Source organism: Bison bison, unplaced genomic scaffold (genome assembly GCF_000754665.1).
Source record: "Bison bison bison isolate TAMUID 2011002044 unplaced genomic scaffold, Bison_UMD1.0 scf7180017864464, whole genome shotgun sequence".
In the NCBI taxonomy this organism is placed as follows: domain Eukaryota; kingdom Metazoa; phylum Chordata; class Mammalia; order Artiodactyla; family Bovidae; genus Bison; species Bison bison.
In genome coordinates, this window is record NW_011495025.1 from 2655501 (window position 1) to 2677100 (window position 21600).

General features: G+C 35.4%; 1 protein-coding gene across 2 annotated transcripts in view; it reads right to left on the reverse strand.

Moving 5' to 3' along the window:
* Window positions 1–4960: 4960 nt before the first annotated feature.
* Window positions 4961–21600, reverse strand: part of CCSER1 (coiled-coil serine-rich protein 1) — a 1491930-nt gene continuing 1475290 nt past the window's right edge. For both annotated transcript variants that reach the window (XM_010860144.1, XM_010860145.1), the window contains exon 11: window positions 4961–7446. In XM_010860144.1, the coding sequence (XP_010858446.1) occupies window positions 6961–7446 (486 nt within the window). In that variant the 3' untranslated portion in view covers window positions 4961–6960. The remainder of the gene's footprint in view (window positions 7447–21600) is intronic.

Here is a 21600-nt window from a genome sequence, read left to right on the forward strand (position 1 = left end):
ATTCCCATCTTTTTAAGAATTTTCCTCAGTTTGTTGTGATCCACACAGTCAAAATTTGATGACACATTGAGTGTAGTGGTTAAACAGTGTCATCCTTTAGGATTTGAAATAGCTCAGCTGGAATTCCATTACTTCCACTAGCTTTGCTTGTAGTAATGCTTCTTAAGACCCACTTGACTTCATCCTCCAGGATGTCTGGCTCTAGGTGAGTGACCACACCATCGTGGTTATCTGGGTCATAAAGACCTTTCTTGTGTAGTTCTTCTGTGTATTCTTGCCACCTCTTCTTAATCTCTTCTGCCTCTGTTAGGTCCTTACCATTTCTGTCCTTTATCATGCTCATCCTTGCATGAAATGTTTCCTTGATGTCTCCATTTTTCTTGGAGAGGTCTAGTCTCTCTCATTCTATCATTTTCCTCTATTTTTTGCATTGTTCATTTAAGAACTCCATGTGTTTCCTTGCTATTCTCTAGAACTCTGTATTCGGGTATATTGTTCCTTTTCTCCCTTGCCTTTCACTTCTTTCCTTAGCTATTTGTAAAGCTTCCTCTGATAACCACTTTGCCTTCTTTCATTTCTTTTGCTTGGGAATGGTTTTGGTCACTGCCTCCTGTACAGTGTTATGAATCTTCATCCAGTTTTCTTCAGGCACTCTATCAGGTCTAATTCCTTGAATATATCCATTATCTCTAGTGTATAAGGGCTTCCTTGTTAGCTCAGCTGGTAAAGAATCCGCCTGCAATGCAAGAAAGCCTGGTTCGATTCTTGGGTCAGGAAGAGCCACTGGAGAAGGGATAGGTTACCCACTCCAATATTCTTGGACTTCCCTGGTGGTTCAGATGGTAAAGAAGCTGCCTGCAATGCAGAAGACCTGAGTTTGATCCCTGGGTTTGGAAGATCCCCTGGAGAAGGGAAAGGCTAACCACTCCAGTATTCTGGCCTGGAGAATTACATGGACTGTGTAGTCCATGGGGTCACAAAGAGTTGAACACGACTGAGTGACTTTCACTTTTCTAGTATATAATAAGGGATTTGAATTAGGTCATACCTGAATGGCCTTGTTTTCCCTGTATTTCTTCAATTTAAGCCTGCATTTTGCAACAAGGAGCTCATGATCTGAGTCACAGTCAGCTCCAGGTCTTGTTTTTGCTGACTGTATAGAAATTCTCCATCTTCAGCTGCAAAGAATATAATTAACTGATTTCAGTATTGAGCATCTTGATTGTTCATGTGTAAAGTAATCTCTTGGTTTTTTGGACAAGGGTGTTTGCTATGATCAGTGTGTTCTTTTGACAAAACTTAGCCTTTGCCTTGCTTCATTTCGATTCCTTACGATGAAAAAGGACATCTGTTTTTTGGTGTCAATTCTAGAATGTGTTATAGATCTTCATAGACCTGGTCAACTTCAGTCTCTTTGGTATCAATGAATGGAGTATAGAGTTGGATTACTGCGATGTTGAATGGTTTGCCTTGGAAATGAACTGAGATCATTCTGTTGCTTTTAAGGTTGCACCCAAGGACTGCACTTCAATCTCTTTTCTAACTATGAGGGCTACTCCAATTTTTCTAAGGGATTCTTGCCCACAGTAGTAGAAATAACAGTCATCTGAATTAAAGTGGCCCATTCCCATCCATTTTAGTTCACTGATTCCTAAGATGTCAATTCTCAATCTTGCCATCTCTTGCTTGACCAGGTCCAATTTACTGGGATTCATGGACTTAACATTCTAGGTTCCTATGCAATATTGTTATTTACAGCAGACTTTACTTTCACCACCAGACACATTCACAACTGAGCATTGTTTCTGCTTTGGCCCAGCTGCTTCATTCTTTCTAAAGCTATTATTAATAGTAATTGTCCTCTGCTCTTCCCCAGAAGCATATTGGAGACCTTCAGACCTGGGGGTGTGGGCCTTCTTCTTCCGAAGTAATATATATATATATATTTTTGCCTTTTCATACTATTCATGGGGTTCTCCTGGCTTGTACTGGAGTGGATTGCCATTTCCTCCTCCAGGAGAAGAACATAGCTCTCTGTAAACCAAGAATTGAACCAGCTGGCAACTTTGTCTTAGCTTCTAAAGCTGTGGGAAATAAGTGTCTATTGTTAAGCCCACCCGGTCTATGGCATTTTATAACAATGACCTGAGCTTACCAAAGGAATGAGGTAATCTTTGTAAAGGCTGATAAGATGTGGAAGCCTCTTTGTCTTCAATTTTGTTTTCAGGAGGAAAAAATATGTTTGTTAGATTAAACTAGTGAAGTCAATGGGGCTATATTGCACATTCTCTAGAAGGAATCATGAGATCCCACATTCTAGATTACTTACTTAGGTGGAAGAAACCCACTCTGTATTAATTTTCATTGTTTTAATTTCTGTGGGTAATTTGTCAGGTCTTAAATGAAGTGAACTGGCATCATTCTTTTTTCATGGACAAACACCTGGAAAATGGTATCTTTGACAAATACTTCTGGGCTAAACTACTTGGTACTGAGCAAGTGGGTTCTGAGCAAGATCAAATTTATTGTAAAAAAAATAGTTGGTAGATATGCTTATGGTTTAACTATTGGTAAAAGAACTTGACACAAATTGAGATATAAAAAATAAAAATTTGGCACTGCTAATGTATAATGTTAGGAAATTTCCCTGATGACTTAGATGGTAAAGAATTTGCCTTCAAAACAGGAGACCCAGGTTCAACCTCTGGGCCTGGAAGATTCCCTGGAGAGGGGTATGGCAACCCACTCCATTATTCTTGCCTGGGAAATCCCATGGACAGAGGATCCTGGTGGGCTGCAGTTCATGCAGTCACAAAAAGTCAGGTACAAATGAGTGACTAATGCTTAACTAATGTATAATGTTTGAGAAGTGGGATTCTTTGTTTAATTGATTGGTAGCTGGCTGTTTTCTTTTATACTGTGGTGCAATTCAGCTTTTTATAAGAACCCAGATTGTTCATATTTTCTATAATCCCTGCTATGTGTGTAGACATAGACTAGTGTTGGCATGATAAAATTCGCACATGGAAAAAGAACAAGGGAAAAATTTTTCAATTCTAGGAGGAGTAAATTATCAAAGAAAATTTATCTCTGATTGAATTAATTCTTGGGGTTAAAAAACTAATATTAAAAAAAACATACTATTAATAAAAACCTGATAATAGGGTCTAAATAGAATCAAGTCACAGAATGCAATCAAATACTAGGATAAATGAATCAAAGCTATACTTAAATGGATATATCACCAAAGAAAAGTCTCAGGTCATGGGGAGTGTGATTTAGGGATGAGAAGGGCAATCATACACTGCACTTCAACAGTCATCTTCCTTTCTTTTTCCTCATTGACCTGCATGGTGATTGAGTGGACTTGTAAGTGATGTTTTGAAGCACTTTCTGCTTCTATAGATATTTGGACTTTAAAGTTTTGAAAGTAGAAATGTGGAACAAAATAAAGTTTACAAGACTACACCCAGTATTCCAGGTTACCCACAACAATGGGTTATTACTTCTTAAAAATGAGAAAGGTGATAATGGATGTGGATAATTGTGGAGAAATTGTACTCACCAGACTGCTCCTGCTATTCTATTAGTAACTAAGGTGCTAAGACAGGTCGTGGGAGGACTAGTGGACTATGATCACTTATCTTGGGGATGTGGTCCTTAAATGCATGATAATAAAAAGAAAATCTTAACTCTTTTTAGGGGAAGTAGTATCCCTGTGAAACACACATGAGATAAGTGAAACAAAATGTGAAGTTTTCTTTGAATTCAATTAATTACTTTGAATTCAGTAACAGAAAATTAATGACAACAGGCTCGGATGAAATCTTGGAAAATACAAGGTGTAAAACACAGGTCATCCAACCCACATTAATTAGGAAAATCTTTGTAAACATTTTAAGTAAATATGAGCATTTCTACAAATGTTTATTGCTGACTAGTCGCTGGTTCTTTTATTTATATCCTCAACCAATTAAAAAAACAGAACAACTTAAATGATGTGTGGCCCTAGGTCCTCACCCTGAGCGTATTGATATGATAGATTCCCACCTTTAGCACTGCAGCTACTTTCATGGTGTCACCTGCACAAAGACTGTGGTGCTTCAAATAAGAAAATACAGTTTGAGAGAGAATAATTTTGCTGTGACTGTGTTAGCATATAAAATTATTTGAACAAAACCACTGAGTTCATAGAAATATAGTTGCATGTTCCAATAATTTAAAAAACGAAGACCGTTTATTTCAGGTGGAAACAGCTTTTTCTCAAGGAATCTCTCTTCTTAAGTGTCCTTTAAAACACATTCTAAATTCAGAGGAGAAAATCTGCAGCAGAAATTTTACAGAGTTACTTAGACTTAGCTACACATACACATGCACAGAAGAAACAGGAAGGGAAAGAAAAGACAACTGCTTCCGTCAGAAAAACAAGCACTTTTTCCCCCTGGTGTCATGTCTTTGGATATGTACTGCCTTGGAGAAATGTATAAATCATTTTTATACATGGAACTGTCTTAGAAAACTAGAGATTTTAGTACAAAGAAATCACTTTGTTGAAAGAATGCCCATGTGAGTACTCTATATACACAAGAGAAACTTACAAAGATCCCCTGTTTTACAGTTACTGATGTATATTAGCATAGTGGGCTTACAACTTCTCCAGGCCTGAGTTACACTTAGTATTACAAATAATATTATAACAATGCTGAAAATACTGATACAAAACAGCTTTAAGATGATATTTCCAAAAAATATCCTTCCTTTTAAAATTGAACTGTTTAATCCAAGTTTTCTTTTTGAATGTTTCAGCTTTAAAAAAGGTTTTTCAAGAAAATACTAGCATTTAAAACATCTCTTAAAATGTCTATTAAATGACAGATTTTCTTAAATAGATTATTTTTTTTTTACAAAGTATAAGTCAAAAGTCTATCTTCCAGGAAAGTAAAACTATAAACTCTAAAAGTCCAAATCAAAAACATTATTTGTGATACATAGTTCTTCCATATCCTGGGAAAAAATCCTTGATTATTTTACCGTGCTAATTTATTTACAGACTTCAAATACTCTAGTAACACACACCAACTTTCAGGACAAATGAAGCTGAATTCCACAATTAATAATCATAATTTTTCTATCATTTCATAAACACCGTTCAGCCCAAAATGCCTATCCGAATGAAATATTATAACATGTAAAGTATAGTGGGAATTTTAGATTGCAGTGTCATTAAGCCAAGCAAATTGCAGTGTGCATTATTCTCTTTTGGCAGAATTACAAATACACAAAGAAAGAAAACATTTGGCAAACATTTGTCTTAGATGCACATGTGTTCTCCTTTGGAAAACCAAAATTATAAGTTCAGTGTATCCACTAAACTCTTTCTTCTTATCAATTCTAATCAGTTTGAAAAGTGGTCAGAGTTTAATAGTTAAAGCCAGGAAGGGGATATATAATGCCTTCTCCCCAAAGCACAGAGCTCAAATACACTTCTGCTTTAGGAGATGCATTTCAGCATAGCTTTAATTTTAGCAGGTTAGTCAGATGCCATGCTAAATTGGCTATCCCAGTTTCCCTTTATTCATTTCATGAATTCTGTCTGTCAGAGTGCAAGGGAGTCAGATCATGCAGTAGGTATGACAATTTCAATTTACATAAACTGTGCCTACTATGGACACAGTAATTAGCTTTTATCTTTGCGTAAGAAAACTGCTGCCCTGATTCCTACTGGTCATTTAAAAATTATTTATTAATTTATTTATATAGCTGCATATAGCTCTATTAATTAAACATAAAGAAATTATTTATCTCGTGCATTTGCATATAAAACATTACACCTTGTTTGTTAAAGAGACATATTTGCCATCAAGTGAGTTCAGTATTCCTGTCAGAGATTTATTTCTAAGATCAAATCACCAAAGTTCCCACATATTTTACTTTTTCCTGTAAATCTAGATGACTGAATATACAAAACAGTGTAAACTGGGCTACCAAGAAACTGACTTTCCATTCCTCAATTCATCATGTGGTCATTGATATGGGTTAATGTATATGAAGCAAAACTGGACACAGATAAAAAAAATTAAGTGAAAAATACACTAATACAAGGAAGGTGAAGTAAAGTAATTTTCTTAGAGTGTTCCTTTCTTCACATTGTAAAAAAAACTAAAGTGATAGAACCAAGACAATGACTCAAAAAGTGTAGCATGTCATGCTTTCTGCATCATTTGACAAAATTTAGCCAACATTCCCACCTCAGTGTCTTATGTCATAGTACTTCAACATCAATAGCAAAAACTAAGAGCAAATTTTTTCAAAGATCAGAGCTGTCATCCTCTATTTGGCTAGCAATTACTCAGTCTGAAATCCTTTGTGAACTAGTATGAACTAAACATTTAGAGGATACAAGAAATACTATTTTCCCCCATAATCGTATGGCAAGATAAGCTTGACTGTATGTAATAGAGAGAAAAACGCATCTCTGGGTTACACGCAAACAAGCTTCATTCTTAAATAAATACACTACCGAATATAAGACTTTAAAATCCCTCTTTTTCTCTTTCTATTAACTATGTAATTTAAAATTTCTTACAATTCCTTTATCTATTTATTCCTCACATCTATTTTCACAGTAACACCATTAAGTGAACAGAGTGCTATTTGATATTACCTTCTGAAACTTCAATGCATATCAGTGACTGATGAAGATAAAAGATAAATTTTATGGCCTGTATAAAACAGCGAGATGGTCTCATTTATTTTACATATAGATAATAAAGTCTCCAAAGCTATTAAACCTAATTCAATTCACATGCTTGAACCCTCATTCTAAAAAAAAAAGTAAAATTCTTTGTTTAAAACTAAAACTAAAAAGTAATAAGAAATACATGAAAATATGAACATGAGCTATGCACGAGAAACACTAACCATCTTATCCTACCCAGAGACAGGAATAGGGTGATTTCATTACCCGTCCTGCTGACCCAGAGTCTGCAGCTCAGTTGTGTGTAAATTGTGATGGAGGAAAACATTCTTCCTGCTGTACATGTGTAAAGAGATTGGCCCTCTTGGCGGCTGTCCAAACCTTCCTGTAAAGGTTGAATGCTGCCGGGCCGCAGCAGCTTGGTCCTTTGGTTTCTCTGAGAACGTGGCGAGCCCTTCCGTCTTAGCTGTTGGCTTCATAGAGTTCTGCCCTACAGTGGCCCGTAAATTCTGGGTGACTTCTGACGTGAGGGTTTCATAAGTTCCTCTTGAGTGTTTGATAACTTCGACTAGTTCTTTGTCCTTCAAAAGACTGCTTAGACATAAACTGGGGAGTTGGCAGGCTTTGCTTTTGTAGGGGCTTGTCTGGTCTGCTGCTGGGGATCTAAAATGGTCCTCGGTGGGAGTATGCATTATTTTTCTGTCCCTTGTGCTGAGATTTTGGCTCACAATTCGATTTCGATATGTAGCCTGTGGTAAAGACATGGAAAAAGAAAAGATGCCTTCAAAAAAGTATGTTCACAGCATACACACAGAATACAGAGTGGTGTTTTCACATTTGCTTCCAAAACCCTAAGTTTTCAACCAGACTTTGAAAAACACCAATAGAATTCTCTTCTCTTTCCAATTGGATTAAATTTCCCAGCACAGTCCTACTATAAATAGTGGTCAAATGAAAGATTTAACCACTATTAATTATCTTGATTCTAAGAATCATTTATTAAAATACTTGTTTAAACAGCCGTTTTAAGTTGGCAACAATACTGAGAGGAAGGTATAGAGATTTTTCGTATACCCTTTGCCCTCAACACATTTGTAACTTTCCTTATTAGCCACATAATGGTGTTACTTTTTACCAAGGGTGAACCTACATCATAATCACCCAAAGTTCACAGCTTACCTTAAGGTCCACTCTTGGAGTACTACATTCTATGAGTTTGGACATATTTATAATGACATATAACCATTATTATATTATCATAGAGAGTATTTTCCCCACCTGAAATATCCCCTGTGCTCTGCCTACTCATCTCTCCCCTCCTCCCCACACCACCGGCAACCACGGTCTTCATAGTTTCGCTTTTTCAGAATATTATGTACTTGGAATCATACAATACATAGTCTTTTCAGATTGACTTTGTTCACTTAATAATATGCATCTAAGGTTTCTTGATGTCATTTAACAGCTTGGTAGCTCATTTCTCTTCAGAGTTGAACAAAAAGGCATTTTGAAATTTGTTTACGTAATTTCCTAAATTTAAATTATGCAGTTTTCTCAGAGAATACATGTTATTTTAATAAGTAATGAATATCCATATATGAAGCTTTGCATCTTTCACTGGATTTAATATGCTATATTTATATGAGTGTGTGCTCAGAGTTTTAGAGTTATTGATATAATAATTTGTATCAGCAGAGTGATAACATAAAAATTTAAGAAACTAAAGAAAGGTCACTCCAGTGACCTACAGAGAACACTTAAATCTCAGCATGTGTTTCATTTAGACTTTAGGATGCATTTTATTAATCAAAATCGGGTCCATGAGTATATAGCCATCTTCTTTCTCACAAGAAGTTTCTACTGTAATGATAGGAGTAAGACATAGCTTATCAAATCATGTGGTAGGGGAAGCAAAGATTACAAGCTGGCACCAAAATTCCTCTTGAAGAAAGCACTGTCTTGGTTTAGAAAAATATACTGAGCTAGAAACTCACTAGCTGGATTACTGCTCTGGTGGCAAAAATGAAAGATTTATTGTTGCTAAAAGAAGGTGGGCAAAGTGGAGAAGGAGTTGAGAGAGGAAAACAGGGCACAAGGCGATAGGCTAGTACAAAAGATGCTGAAGGGCCCGTGAAAATCTCTGTGTACTTGACCTCTAAATGGCATAGTTTTTCAGTACCCGACTTTTCATTGTTCCCTAGGAAGCCATTTCTCCAAGCCTGATCTCTACTTTGAGCCCTAATTTACTTATTGAGACATCATCACTTTGACTAATTAACATTCCTAGTCTCTCACACACACACACACTTGATCTTGACTCTGCACCTTATTCTTAACCCAAAATTCTCCTTTTCAATAATGGTACCATTATCAGGCCAATACCTATAAATCACCTTTGCTTTCTGTTTTTCCTCATATATCCTGTAATTCAAGTCCTTGCTGATACACCACAAAGAGGCAACCTCAGCTCATCTGCTTCTCCTATATCCAGTCTAAGCCTCCTGACCCAATTCTCTGGTACATATTAAGCATTTAATAAATATTCACTGAAAAATTTTCTCTGCTTGCTATGATATGTTTATAGAGGATATATTATATGACAAGCGTTTTTCTCCTTCCCTTACATATATATTCTTCACAAGAGTCTTTTGAGGTAGTTTCTGTTAGTTCCATTATACAGACTAGAAAACTGAAGCACAGTGAGTTAATATTCTACAGATAGTGTAGGATTACAGTCTGCTTGATTAAACACCAATTCATCCTCTCTCCCAGTATTCCCATGAGAATATTTCTAAAATGTCTCACATTTTTCTAAAATAAATTTCATGCAGAACCATACTGTAACTTAAATTGGTGCTTCTACATTATTATTACTGAGATGAACCTCCAAATTTTTTTGTAAAACTGAGGTCTATTAGGGGATCTTAACAGATGTCCTTATACTCAGGGATTTCAGATTGAGACATTTTGCTAATCATATCTTAAAAATTTTTTTTAATGTTAGCAGTTTTTGATTTGTGCTAACTTAGATCCTCTCCATTACTTCTAATTTGCCATTTTAACTCTCCCATTGATTTGCAGTAAACATAGGCTGGTTATATGGTTGTTTGAAGGAAGCATTGTATGACTTACAGAAGATGTTTTGGAACTTTTCTTGGGAGTAAGAATATAAAATATTTTGATTCATTTTTCAGAAAATTTTTTGGCTTTTTCTTGGCTCTTTTCCATAATGTAGGTATTTGGACCAACATAGAAATGTGAGATTTTATTTTCTCTTCATCTTTGTGACTTGACTTCTATAAGATGCTTACTTAACCATAGAATCAGTTACTGACAGTTCTTCAAACACTGTGCTTATTATCACGTCCAAATGTTAGAAAAACCATGGGAGTAAAATACTGAGAAAAAAAAGTTTGTTTGAGAAAAAAAGAGACAATGTTAAATTCATTATAAGAATATTCCAATTTATATATATTCAGCTGATGTGAAGAACTGACTCATTGGAAAAGACCCTGATGCTGGGAAAGATTAAAGGCAGGAGGAGAAGGGGATGACAGAGGATGAGATGGTTGGATGGCATCACTAACTCAATGGACATGAGTTTGATTAACTTCCGGGAGTTGGTGATGGACAGGGAGGCCTGGCGTGCTGCAGTCGACGGGGTCACAAAGAGTTGGACACAACTGAGCAACTGAACTGACTGATTGACTGCCTATGAAAGTTGAGGAGAGGAGTGGAAACTTCTTTTCCCTTACTTTAACATTACATTTGGGGAAATGTTCATCATTTTCTTTATGTGGTCATTTTAACCCTCCTGGGATATTACACTAAATTTAATATGCAGTTTTAATAAGATGTACTGAAAGGGATCAAATAAGTCAATCCCACAGGCAGCTTCAGTGCTCCTTCTCTGGTATAAATTCTGATACCTACAAGGTACATGAGAATCTACCATAAAAAGAAACAAAATGAATGATCTTCCAATTTCTTAAAAAGCATATTTAAATCACCCATTCCTTTTTTTTTTTAAACCATAATTTGCTTTTGACACCTTAGACTTTTTTTTTTTTCTTTTTAGTTCTTGAGATGTTCATCATTAAGTCCAGGGCTCATGATGTACACAGGAGATTGCACAGCTCAGGGGCTAATGGCATGAATTTGTGGTCAGACATAGAAGTGTTCCTTTGCTGATCTGATAAATATTTACTGACTTCTACTGAGAGCAAGGTTCTACATTACATAATGGAAAATGGTACTGTTCATAAGAGAATCAGCTCCTCCATTTAGGCAGCTTCTAATGAGAAAGTCAACCAGAATCAGTTTCTAGCTAAGTGACCACGGCAAGTCACTTATCTTTCCCAAATCTCCAGTTACCTCATCTGTGAAAGAAAGATTTATCTTCATACCTGTATCTGTGTACAGAATTATTGTTAAGATTCAATGAACTACCTTGTATAAAATACCTAATATCACATCTGAAGAATACTTATCTTGATGAGAGCAACAAAAATAAGTAGAGTCCTTGTTGGGTAATGAAGAAAGCAGGGTCTGCAGAGGCAGAAGTTAAACTCTATGCAATTAATCTATCTCGGGTAATCACAGAGGAAGATCTGAAGCTAGGATGACTCCTCAGAGTTGTCTCCAATTTAAGCAAGTGGTTGTGAACCTTATACTCTTGTATCAACAAGTTATTGGACGTTGGTGATCTCTGGCAAAGGGGTGTAGCCACGAATGAATAGGCTATTTTTTTTTTTTTTTGAAAGGAACTTACTTCAATGCTAACTTTTTTACCAACTGAGAAAATGAAGGGTTTAGTTGTGAAAGTATGTGTGTGTTTGTCATGGGATAATTTGGCATAATGGAAAGAACCCTGAACTTTCAGTGAAAGACTGTAATCTTGTGTATGTTGCTATCGAACTGTGTGAACTTTGATGAACAAATTAATTTTTCTGGGCACTGTTTCTGAGCCTATTGAAAGAGATGACAAAAATGGAAGACAAAGATTAGATATTGAAGAAAACTCTAAAATTTATTCAATTTTATCCCAGTTCTAAAAGCCTACATTTAAATATATAGTTTATTCTATATAGACAAACACAGGAAAGATCCCCTTAATTCCAAATGTGTTTTGGCGCACGTGCGCGCACGCGCACACACACACACACACACACACACACTTGGCTGCAGTGATTCAGAGGGATCATGCTGCCCAGAGGGAACTTGCAGTGCATATACCTAGCCACATCTTTTGCAAAAGCAGAATTAAATTTCTACAAGCTAATATAATTATGTTAAGTTTTAGACAATTTAGTTCTCAAACAGTTATTTTATTACCTTTCCTTAGAGTTGATAATAGAAGATGAATGGATGGCAAATTTAGTGATTAATAAGTCAATATTGAAGTTATATTAAAATCTGTTCTTTATGTCCCTATATTTTTTTCCTCTCATTTCATCAGTAGAGCATATAATCTGCATTTCACTGAATTCATGGTGACTGATTTTAAAACACATGATTTTACACACCACTAAGAAAGAAAAATCTTATGATGCTAATTAAGAACAAACAAAAACCACTCTCCTTCTTTATTAATGGTGTGATCCATTCATCAGTCACACCAGCCTCTCATTCCAATTTCTTTTCTCCACTTTCTTTTCTTAGGTTTGATAGATGGTCCTTTTGCATTTGTCTCAATGATACAATTTCATTTATGTGTGAGTATATTCTTTCTTTTGATAAAGCATTTGGTTTTTAATTTAGAGAGAATATGGAATTGAAGGCAACAGTATTACATTTTTTCACTAACAGTTACATACAAAATAATATTTGCTATAAAATCAAATCATAGTAAAAACTTTTTGAAAATATTATTATTGGTAACTTAATACATGTAGTACAAACACTGAATATAACTGCATCGAAGAAAGGACAATATGAAGGTATGATAAAAACCCACATGTACTCCACTGAAACATTGTTGAAAGCATTAACTGTAAGATTTATCCTGATTTTAGGGGGTTTTATTACATTTAAACATTGTCTGATATCTGATAAAAAGTCGACATACAGTAATTATGCCAATGTGCATAGCCAATTTTCACTGAGACAGGATGTCACGATGATAGAATTAACAAGGAGGGGAGTCATGTTTCAATCAGCGCTTAATTTTTTTATTGTTTTCTGAATTTTTTTTCATGTGTGTGACCTATACCGGTAATTGCCAAAATGTTATCAGGCAATGACTTCCTAATTTATCACATAGATTAAAACTTAACACATGACTGATTATCTTATTTGATTTTAAGATATATTTTTCTGCACATGTTCTCTACTTAACCCAAAAGATTGTTTTACAACTAGAATTGTTCCTGAGCAAAAATAAATACTTGAAATAATTCCTAATAACTAGCTAGAAAGAAGTTATTAATTACAAAAATTGCTAATATTAAATAGTATTTTAACAAATCATAAAGGTTATTGAAAATAACATAATTTGAATGTAAATAACATATGTATATGAAAGTATGTTAAAGTGAGCCAAAATTATCACTGCTCAGAGTTCTTGTAGCAAGAGTAACTCTTGGGTAACTGATACTGAGAACTTGCCTCCTGAATAAGGTTTATGGTTTCCTACTAATGAGCTTCTCAATCAAGGAAGTAAAACATACAATGAAGAATACTGTATGTTTTACATTCAAGAATAGACACTTTGATGCCTACTTACTTCTACACCCAAGCCAACTAAAATAAAAGTTTCATAAGGTCAGGGACATTGCTTGCCTTGTTTAATGCTGAATCCACCACTCCCAATAGTCCCTGGCATTTACCAGTAACTCCCTGATAATTATATAGTCCAGAGAATAATTGACAATCATAAATTTTATCAGTAAGGAAAAACACATCTAATATGAAATTTTCTTTCTCTTGAAATTTTTCTCTAGTAGATGAGCTGATTACTTTGATCTTTATGAATTGATATATTACCTGAATCATAAACTACCAAGCATTGGTAGTATATATTTTGCCTCCTTTCTTGAAAGTAGTGGGAAATGTCAACTTTTCAGGGATGTTTTTGTAGCTTCACCTCCCCTTTAGTTGTACTTTCCCCAATAAAAAGCAAGGCATATATGTTACTACAAAATATACCTGGAAATAACAAACCTTTCATAGCCACAAAAGCAACATGACATCATATCTAAAGCACTAGATATCAAAGCAACTGGAAAAAAATCTCTTGCAGTACATTTTTTCAATACTGTAGAAAATGAATTACAAAGGAGTTATTGCACAGCAGCACTTCTTAATCTCTCTCTTCTCCATGTGTCAACATGACACATAGAGACATTTCCTTAGCCAAAACCTGGGTTATGGAAATACTCCCAATAAAATCTCTTTAACTCAATGTCTTTATCTTCCATTTATGCAAACATTTTGGATTCAGAAATAAAAAGAGAATTTTCAGAATCTAGTTTAATTTATAAAAAGAATAAACTTTGATGCTTGAGTAGTGGTAGCAATATAGATACAACAGATGACTGAGACCCCATTTGACACAGGTCTTGTAACCTGCAGATTAATTGAACAGGTCACTTCATTAGTGCAGAAAATAAATGACGAAGGCATGAGTTGAGGCAGCAGAATAAATGACAGAACACTCTACAGTAATTTATTCTCTTAATTACTAAAATATAGCAATACATAAATCTACAGGCAGAATAACATCAACTTTTAATACAGTGATATCAAGAAGCCATCTCTATGTACTGTAAAATATGATTACATATATGAAGAGTGCTTTGAATAAAGACATGTACAATATTATTGCTTATTGAGTAAAATATCAAAATCTGTAAATAAGTGTTAAATGTAATAATCTCCATTTTCATTACTGTAAATATACAGTAATGAAAAAAAATTTGCCTGTAAATCCCTTTTTACCCAAAGTGTGAGCAAATTTGCTTCTAAAATACAAACTGGAATACTTCAACACCTTTAATGGTGTATACTGAGTTTCCTCATTGTGTCTTCAATCTAAACTTGATCTTCACTATGATTTTCTTTCTATTTATTAATGCCTGGAGACAGACAAAGAGACCTCTGTCACATCCTTTCTTTGGTAATATTTATAAGTTCTCTTAAATAAAGGATAAATCAACATTGTGACATTTTAGAGAAGAATTAAAAGGAAGTATTTTGCACATTGGATAAGAAAATGGCAAACCACTCCAGTATCCTTGCCTGGAAAATTCCATGGACAAAGGAGCCTGCTGGGCTGCAGTCCTTGGGGTCACAAAGAATCAGGCACAACTGAGTAACTAACACTTAACACATTCTGTACATAGACCCCTTCCCATTGATGTGTGCACCTTAAAGGAAACTCTCTTGTCCGGCTTTCAGAGGATGGGTTCTATAGTGTTCCAAACAAATGCTGTACCACTATCTATGAACTCTACTCTTTAAGGAGACAAAAATCTTTCTTGGTAGAACTCCATCATGCTAGTTTCTAATTTAGTTTTAATGAAGTCCACAGTTGACTTAACCCTGAGCCTATTAGAGAACTGAGTTGTATATAGTCAATTAAAATGAAGCCAAGGAAAAGACAATTGTAGGATTCACATTCTTGAGAAAGCATTATTTGCCTTTATGAAATTCTAAGCAAGCCTTGAATCTTGGACAAGACAGAACAAAATTAATGTACAACAACAAAAATGCAGTAAGGCAGTGATGAATGTTTTTAAGACCTAGTTGTCTATTGATGCCTGATAGTGAAACGATCTAAGGTGGGAAAGAATTCTTAAATATACTAAACTTGAGAGAGCAGATAATTAGATTTAGAAAAATGATTAGACAGCAGATAAATCACTTTACCTCAGATCTTATTTACAATAATAGCTAAGATTGAGTGACCATTTGCAATGTGCCAAGTTACGTGCTATGTTTCATGTATTAATAACTTTCTATTATTTTATTATACCCATTTAATGACAAAGAAACTGAAACGCTTACGTGTCAATCCTACCAGGATTCCAGGATTTAGTGGGTAGCATAATGTGAATTAGAACTCAAGCTCTAGGCCATGGGTTTCTCAGCCTCAGCACTATTTACACTGGGGTTATGTATTTTTCTGCTGTGGGGGACTGCCCAGTGAATTACAGGTTGCTTGCCACCATCCTTTGCCTCCGCTTGTAGGTGCCAGGTGCATCTGCACCCAGTTATGGCAAACAGAAATGGCTCCAGACAGTGCCAAATGTCTCCTGAAAGGTATAACTGTCCCCAGCTGAGAATTACTGGCCTGAGCAATAATGCTTCTCTAAATCAGGCAAATAAAAGTGACCAATTCAGTATCTCTGAAAATAAAAGTCATATGCATATACTACTATCCTTTAAAAAAAATCATTTACAGCCACTAGGAGAGTGAAATTAAGCTTTTGTAATTTTTATTTCACAAACACATGTAATACTTATTATACACTAGACACTCTTCTGGGCCTTTACAATTCACAATTAAAAAAATATTAACTCATTTATTAACCCAATACAATGTACTAATAGACACTGGAAACATGTATAAATATAAATCTTGCTCAACAATAACAATAAAAAACACAGCATGATGCATAAAATCCAAAGGTTTTGTCTTAAAAAATAACTTTCTCCACATGGAGGAATGCTAATGGAATGTCATGAACTACTTAAAAAGCAAATTTTGATTTTTCACTACATAATATATTAGCATGGGGTAAATCGGTAGACCTGAAATGTGTCTCTTTGTCAATAACAACCACTTAAATGTCAGTATAAACTCAAGCCATATTTATTAAAAACAACTGTCCTTTTCCTGTCATCACTGAGGAATAGGATTTTGAAAGCAGTTATAAATACAGGACATTTCTCTGCAGAAGTGTTGGCTTCCTGCATCTGTTTTTACCCTTAGATGTGGAATCTGTTTTCGGTGATAAAGAAGAGTTTTTCTTAAAGGTCTAGAAACACTCTACCACAGAGAGATTGTATAGAGAAGTAGTTACTGCTTTGCAAGCAGGAAGCTTGGTCATAAGTTGAAGTAATAACCAAAAAGAAACATTCAAAGGTTCCGGCAGACAAGACCTACTTTTTTCAGATAGCACAAATTACCAAGAGGAAATTGTCTGGAGTTAAATTACTTCTTCTGGCTCAGTCTCACTCCCAAACTCCTTAGGGGAAACTGAATCCTCCTGGTGGGCATTTAGGATTCAACCAGGGATAGAGCACACGTGTAAGATAAGCAAAGTGAATGTTAATAAGGTCAGCTAAAGGCCTGGTTCCTGAGAGAGGAAGACCAAGGCATCAACTTCTGAGAAAAGTGAAAGCATGCAACAGTTTTCCCACAAGCCAGGAGGGCTGTTCTCTGTTCTGTGTATAACTAGAGTAAATGAATTCTGCAAAGAACAAAATTCTGATGAACAACAGTGAGTTGTCTTTAGAACTAATATGTGTGTATTGTAACCCATTCAGTGTGAATAATTCTTTTTAGTAAAATGTTTATTTAAATGAGAATTTCATACAATTGCTGCTTACAGTAGCAATAAGGGTGAATGATTAAGGATTCAATTCAGAAGAAACCTAAAAAAGTATAATTCTGCACAACTGATATTCCAGAAAAGTGTGATTTCTAAATAAAAGACTGAGTGTTTAAGCTAATTTTATATGTCTAAGGGAAAGGACGGAGAAGGCAATGGCACCCCACTCCAGTACTCTTGCCTGGAAAATCCCATGGATGGAGGAGCCTGGAAGGCTGCAGTCCATGGGGTCGCTGAGGGTCGGACACGACTGACCGACTTCCCTTTCACTTTTCACTTTCATGCATTGGAGAAGGAAATGGCAACCCACTCCAGTGTTCTTGCCTGGAGAATCCCAGGGACGGGGGAGCCTGGTGGGCTGCCATCTATGGGGTCACACAGAGTCGGACACGACTGAAGCGACTTAGCAGTAAGGGAAAGGAATAGGGAATAATTTTTCTGTGTTTGCATAGGAATGCAAAATAGTGGACAGTTACTGTGGTTTAACTACAACAACATGAAAAATGAATCTCTTGTTTAGATAGGCAGAGCCCAATATCTGGCACATATTAGATAGCACTCTTTTGTTTAAAATTTTATTGAAATATAGTAGGTTAACAATGTTAAATTACTTTATGCTGTATAACAAATTAATTATTATACATATGGTTTTTTCATATTCTTTTCCCTTGTTTTATCACAAGTTGCCATATGATATATAGGCTCCTGTGCTGAACAGTAGGACATTATTGTTTAAATCAGTCCTATATAGAATAGTTTGCACCTTCTAATCCCAAACTCCCAATCCTTCCCTTCCTCTCTTCCCCCTTGACAACCACGAATCTGTTCTCTATATCTGTGAATCTGTTTCTGTTCCATAAATGTGTTCATTTGTGTTTTATTTTAGATTCCACATATAAGTGATATCATACAGTATTTCTCTTTGTGGCTTACTTCACGTATTATGATAATCTCTAGGTTCATCCATGTTGCTGCAAATGGCATTATTGTATTCATTTTATGGCTGAGTACCATTTCATCATGTTTATGTACCATATCTTCTTTATTCACTCATTTGTTGAGGGACATTTTGTTTCCATGTCTTGGTTATTGTAAATAGTGCGGCAGTGAACATCGGGATGCATGTATCTTTACAAATTATAGTTTCGTTTGGATTTATGCCCAGGAGTGGGACTGCTGAATCATATGGCAACTCTATTTTCAGTCTTTTTTGAAGAACTTCCATACTGTTTTCCACAGTGGCTGTGCCAATTTACCTGTAGGTCCCTTTTCTCCACATCCTCTCCAGCATTTGTTATTTGTAGACATTTTAATAATGGCTATTCTGACTGGTGCAAGTTGGTACCTCCTCATAGTTCTGATTTGCATGTCTCTAATAATTAATTGTGATGAGCATCTTTTCATGTGCCTATTGGCCTCTGTATGTCTTCTCTGAATAAAAGGGTGCTCGGGGCTGGTGCACTAGGATGACCCAGAGGGATGGGATGGGGAGGAAGGTGGGAAGCGGGTTCAGGATGGGGAACACAGGTACACCCATGACAGATTCATGTCAATGTATGGCAAAACCACTACAATATTGTAAAGTAATTAGCCTCCAATTAAATAAATTTATATTTTAAAAAATGTCTACTTAGGTCTTCAGATAGTACAGTGTTTCTTGAAAGTAGTATTAGAAAATCACAAAAATATTTTTATTCACAATGTCTTTTTGTGAATAATTCAAAGGCTTTATAGCCATTTGCTATAGAATAACAAGATGGAAATATGTCTTGTATCCAATAAATCTACATATGTAATATAATTAAGAATCTAGCCTATTGTTTCTCTTGTATTCTAGTACATATATATATATATGCATAATATAGTCATACTGATTAAATAATGAGAGTCCTAAATGCTTTGCTTAAATAATTCTATCTTATGAGATATTTTACCCCATGAGCTCTACTGGGAGACTCCTAAAAGTAAGCCATTACTTATCTAATCTATGAGATAACACGAGAAAGGAAGTAAAATATATATCCTTGTATCCATTTTTATGTACGGCTGAGTCCCTTCAATGTTCACCTGAAACTATCACACATTGTTAATCAACTATACCCCAATACAAAATAAAAAGTTTTTTAAATTAAAAAAAAAAGAAGCAAAATAAAAATTCAGGAATTTTACATTGTTCATGTGGTATTTTATAATATAAAGCAAGTTATTTTTAGAGTAAGCTTGACCGACTGAACAAAGGCAATGCATAATGAAATATAGCAGAATTTGGGAGCTACTGCAAACAATACCATTATAGAATCTCATCTGTCACACACTTGAAATGTTATAGATTGCTTTCACATAAAATATCTTAATTCATCCTTGTAATTGTACATTAAAACTTGTTTCAAATACCTCACTTTCATTTTATAGATAGAAAACTGAGGCTGTTAATAATTATTGGCTTACTCAAGAGGATTCAAGTAGTACTATAAGGGCTTTGAATTCCAAGTCATATATACTAATCATGTCACTCTGTCAAAAAATAAATAACTACCCCTCCACCTAATTGTTTTGTTGATACTAGAATCTTACTTTTGTTTCCTTCCTCTGCTGCTGCTGCTGCTGCTGCTAAGTCGCTTCAGTCGTGTCCGACTCTGTGCGACCCCAGAGATGGCAGCCCACCACGCTCTGCTGTCCCTGGGATTCCTTCCTCTAGGGTTTTTAAATATTCCTCACTTATTAATTCTGAATTTAGTTTATTACATACATTATACTCAAACTTCATGCAGAAATTGTATCCAGATAACTTGAAGTATAACATTATTAAGTTATTAGTCATATAAACCTGTGTATGAATCAGATTATCCCTGATGAAAAGGGTTTGAAAGAAATCACTGGAAGTGGAGGTATCCAGAAACTGTGAATACTGTATAAGTAGGTAAGAATGATGTTGAAAAAAGGGACACAGGATGTAGACAAATCGCTTACCTCACTTCTGCTCCTCTCCCTAACCCCAGCCATGACAAAGTAGTTAGAATGAAAGAACAGTCTGGATCCCAGATTCTTGAAGCTTCTCTCTGGCTTCATTGATTTATTTTTCACAATATCCTTTCATTATTTGAATTTAAATATTTTAGTTTAGATTCCTTGGTAGCTTAGCTGATAAAGAATCTGCCTGCAATGCAGGAGACCCCAGTTCAATTCCTGGGTCGGGAAGATGCCCTGGAGAAGGGATAGGCTACCCACTGCAGTATTCTTGGGCTTCCCCGGTGACTCAGACAGTAAAGAAATCAGCTTGTGATGCAGGAGACCTGGGTTGGATCTCTGGGTTTGGAAGATCCCCTGGGGGAGGACATGGCAACCCCGCTCTAGTATTCTTGCCTGGAAAATTCCCAAGGACAGAGGGGCCTGGCAGCAGGCTGCAGTCCACAGCGTGGCAAAGAGTCAGACACAACTGAGCGAATAAGTACACCACAATATGTAAGACAAATGCTAACAAGTATGAAAGGAGAAATTAACAATAACACAATAATACTGGGAGACATTAATACCCTACTCACACCTATGGATAGATCAACTAAACAGAAAATTAACAAGGAAACACAAACTTTAAACGATACAATAGACCAGTTAGACCTAATTGATATCTATAGGACATTTCATCCCAAAACAATGAATTTCACCTTTTTTCTCAAGCGCACATGGAACCTTCTCCAGGATAGATCACATCCTGGGCCATAAATCTAGCCTTGGTAAATTCAAACAAATAGAAATCATTCCAAGCATCTTCTCTGACCACAATGCAATAAGATTAGATCTCAATTACAGGAGAAAAACTATTAAAAATTCCAACATATGGAGGCTGAACAACATGCTGCTGAATAACCAACAAATCACAGAAGAAATAAAAAAAAAATCAAAATTTGCATAGAAATGAATGAAAATGAAAACACAACAACCCAAAACCTGTGGGACGCTGTAAAAGCAGTCCTAAGGGGAAAGTTCATAGCAATACAGGCATACCTCAAGAAACAAGAAAAAAGTCAAATAAATAACCTAACTTTACACGTAAAGCAACTAGAAAAGGAAGAAATAAAGAACCCCAGGGTTAGTAGAAGAAAAGAATTCTTAAAAATTAGGGCAGAAACAAATGCAAAAGAAACAAAAGAGACCATAGCAAAAATCAACAAAGCCAAAAGCTGGTTCTTTGAAAGGATAAATAAAATTGACAAACCATTAGCCAGACTCATCAAGAAACACATGTATACCTGCGGTGGATTCATTTTGATATTTGGCAAAACTAATACAATTATGTAAAGTTTTAAAAATAAAATAAAATTTAAAAAAAATAAAAAAAAAGAAACA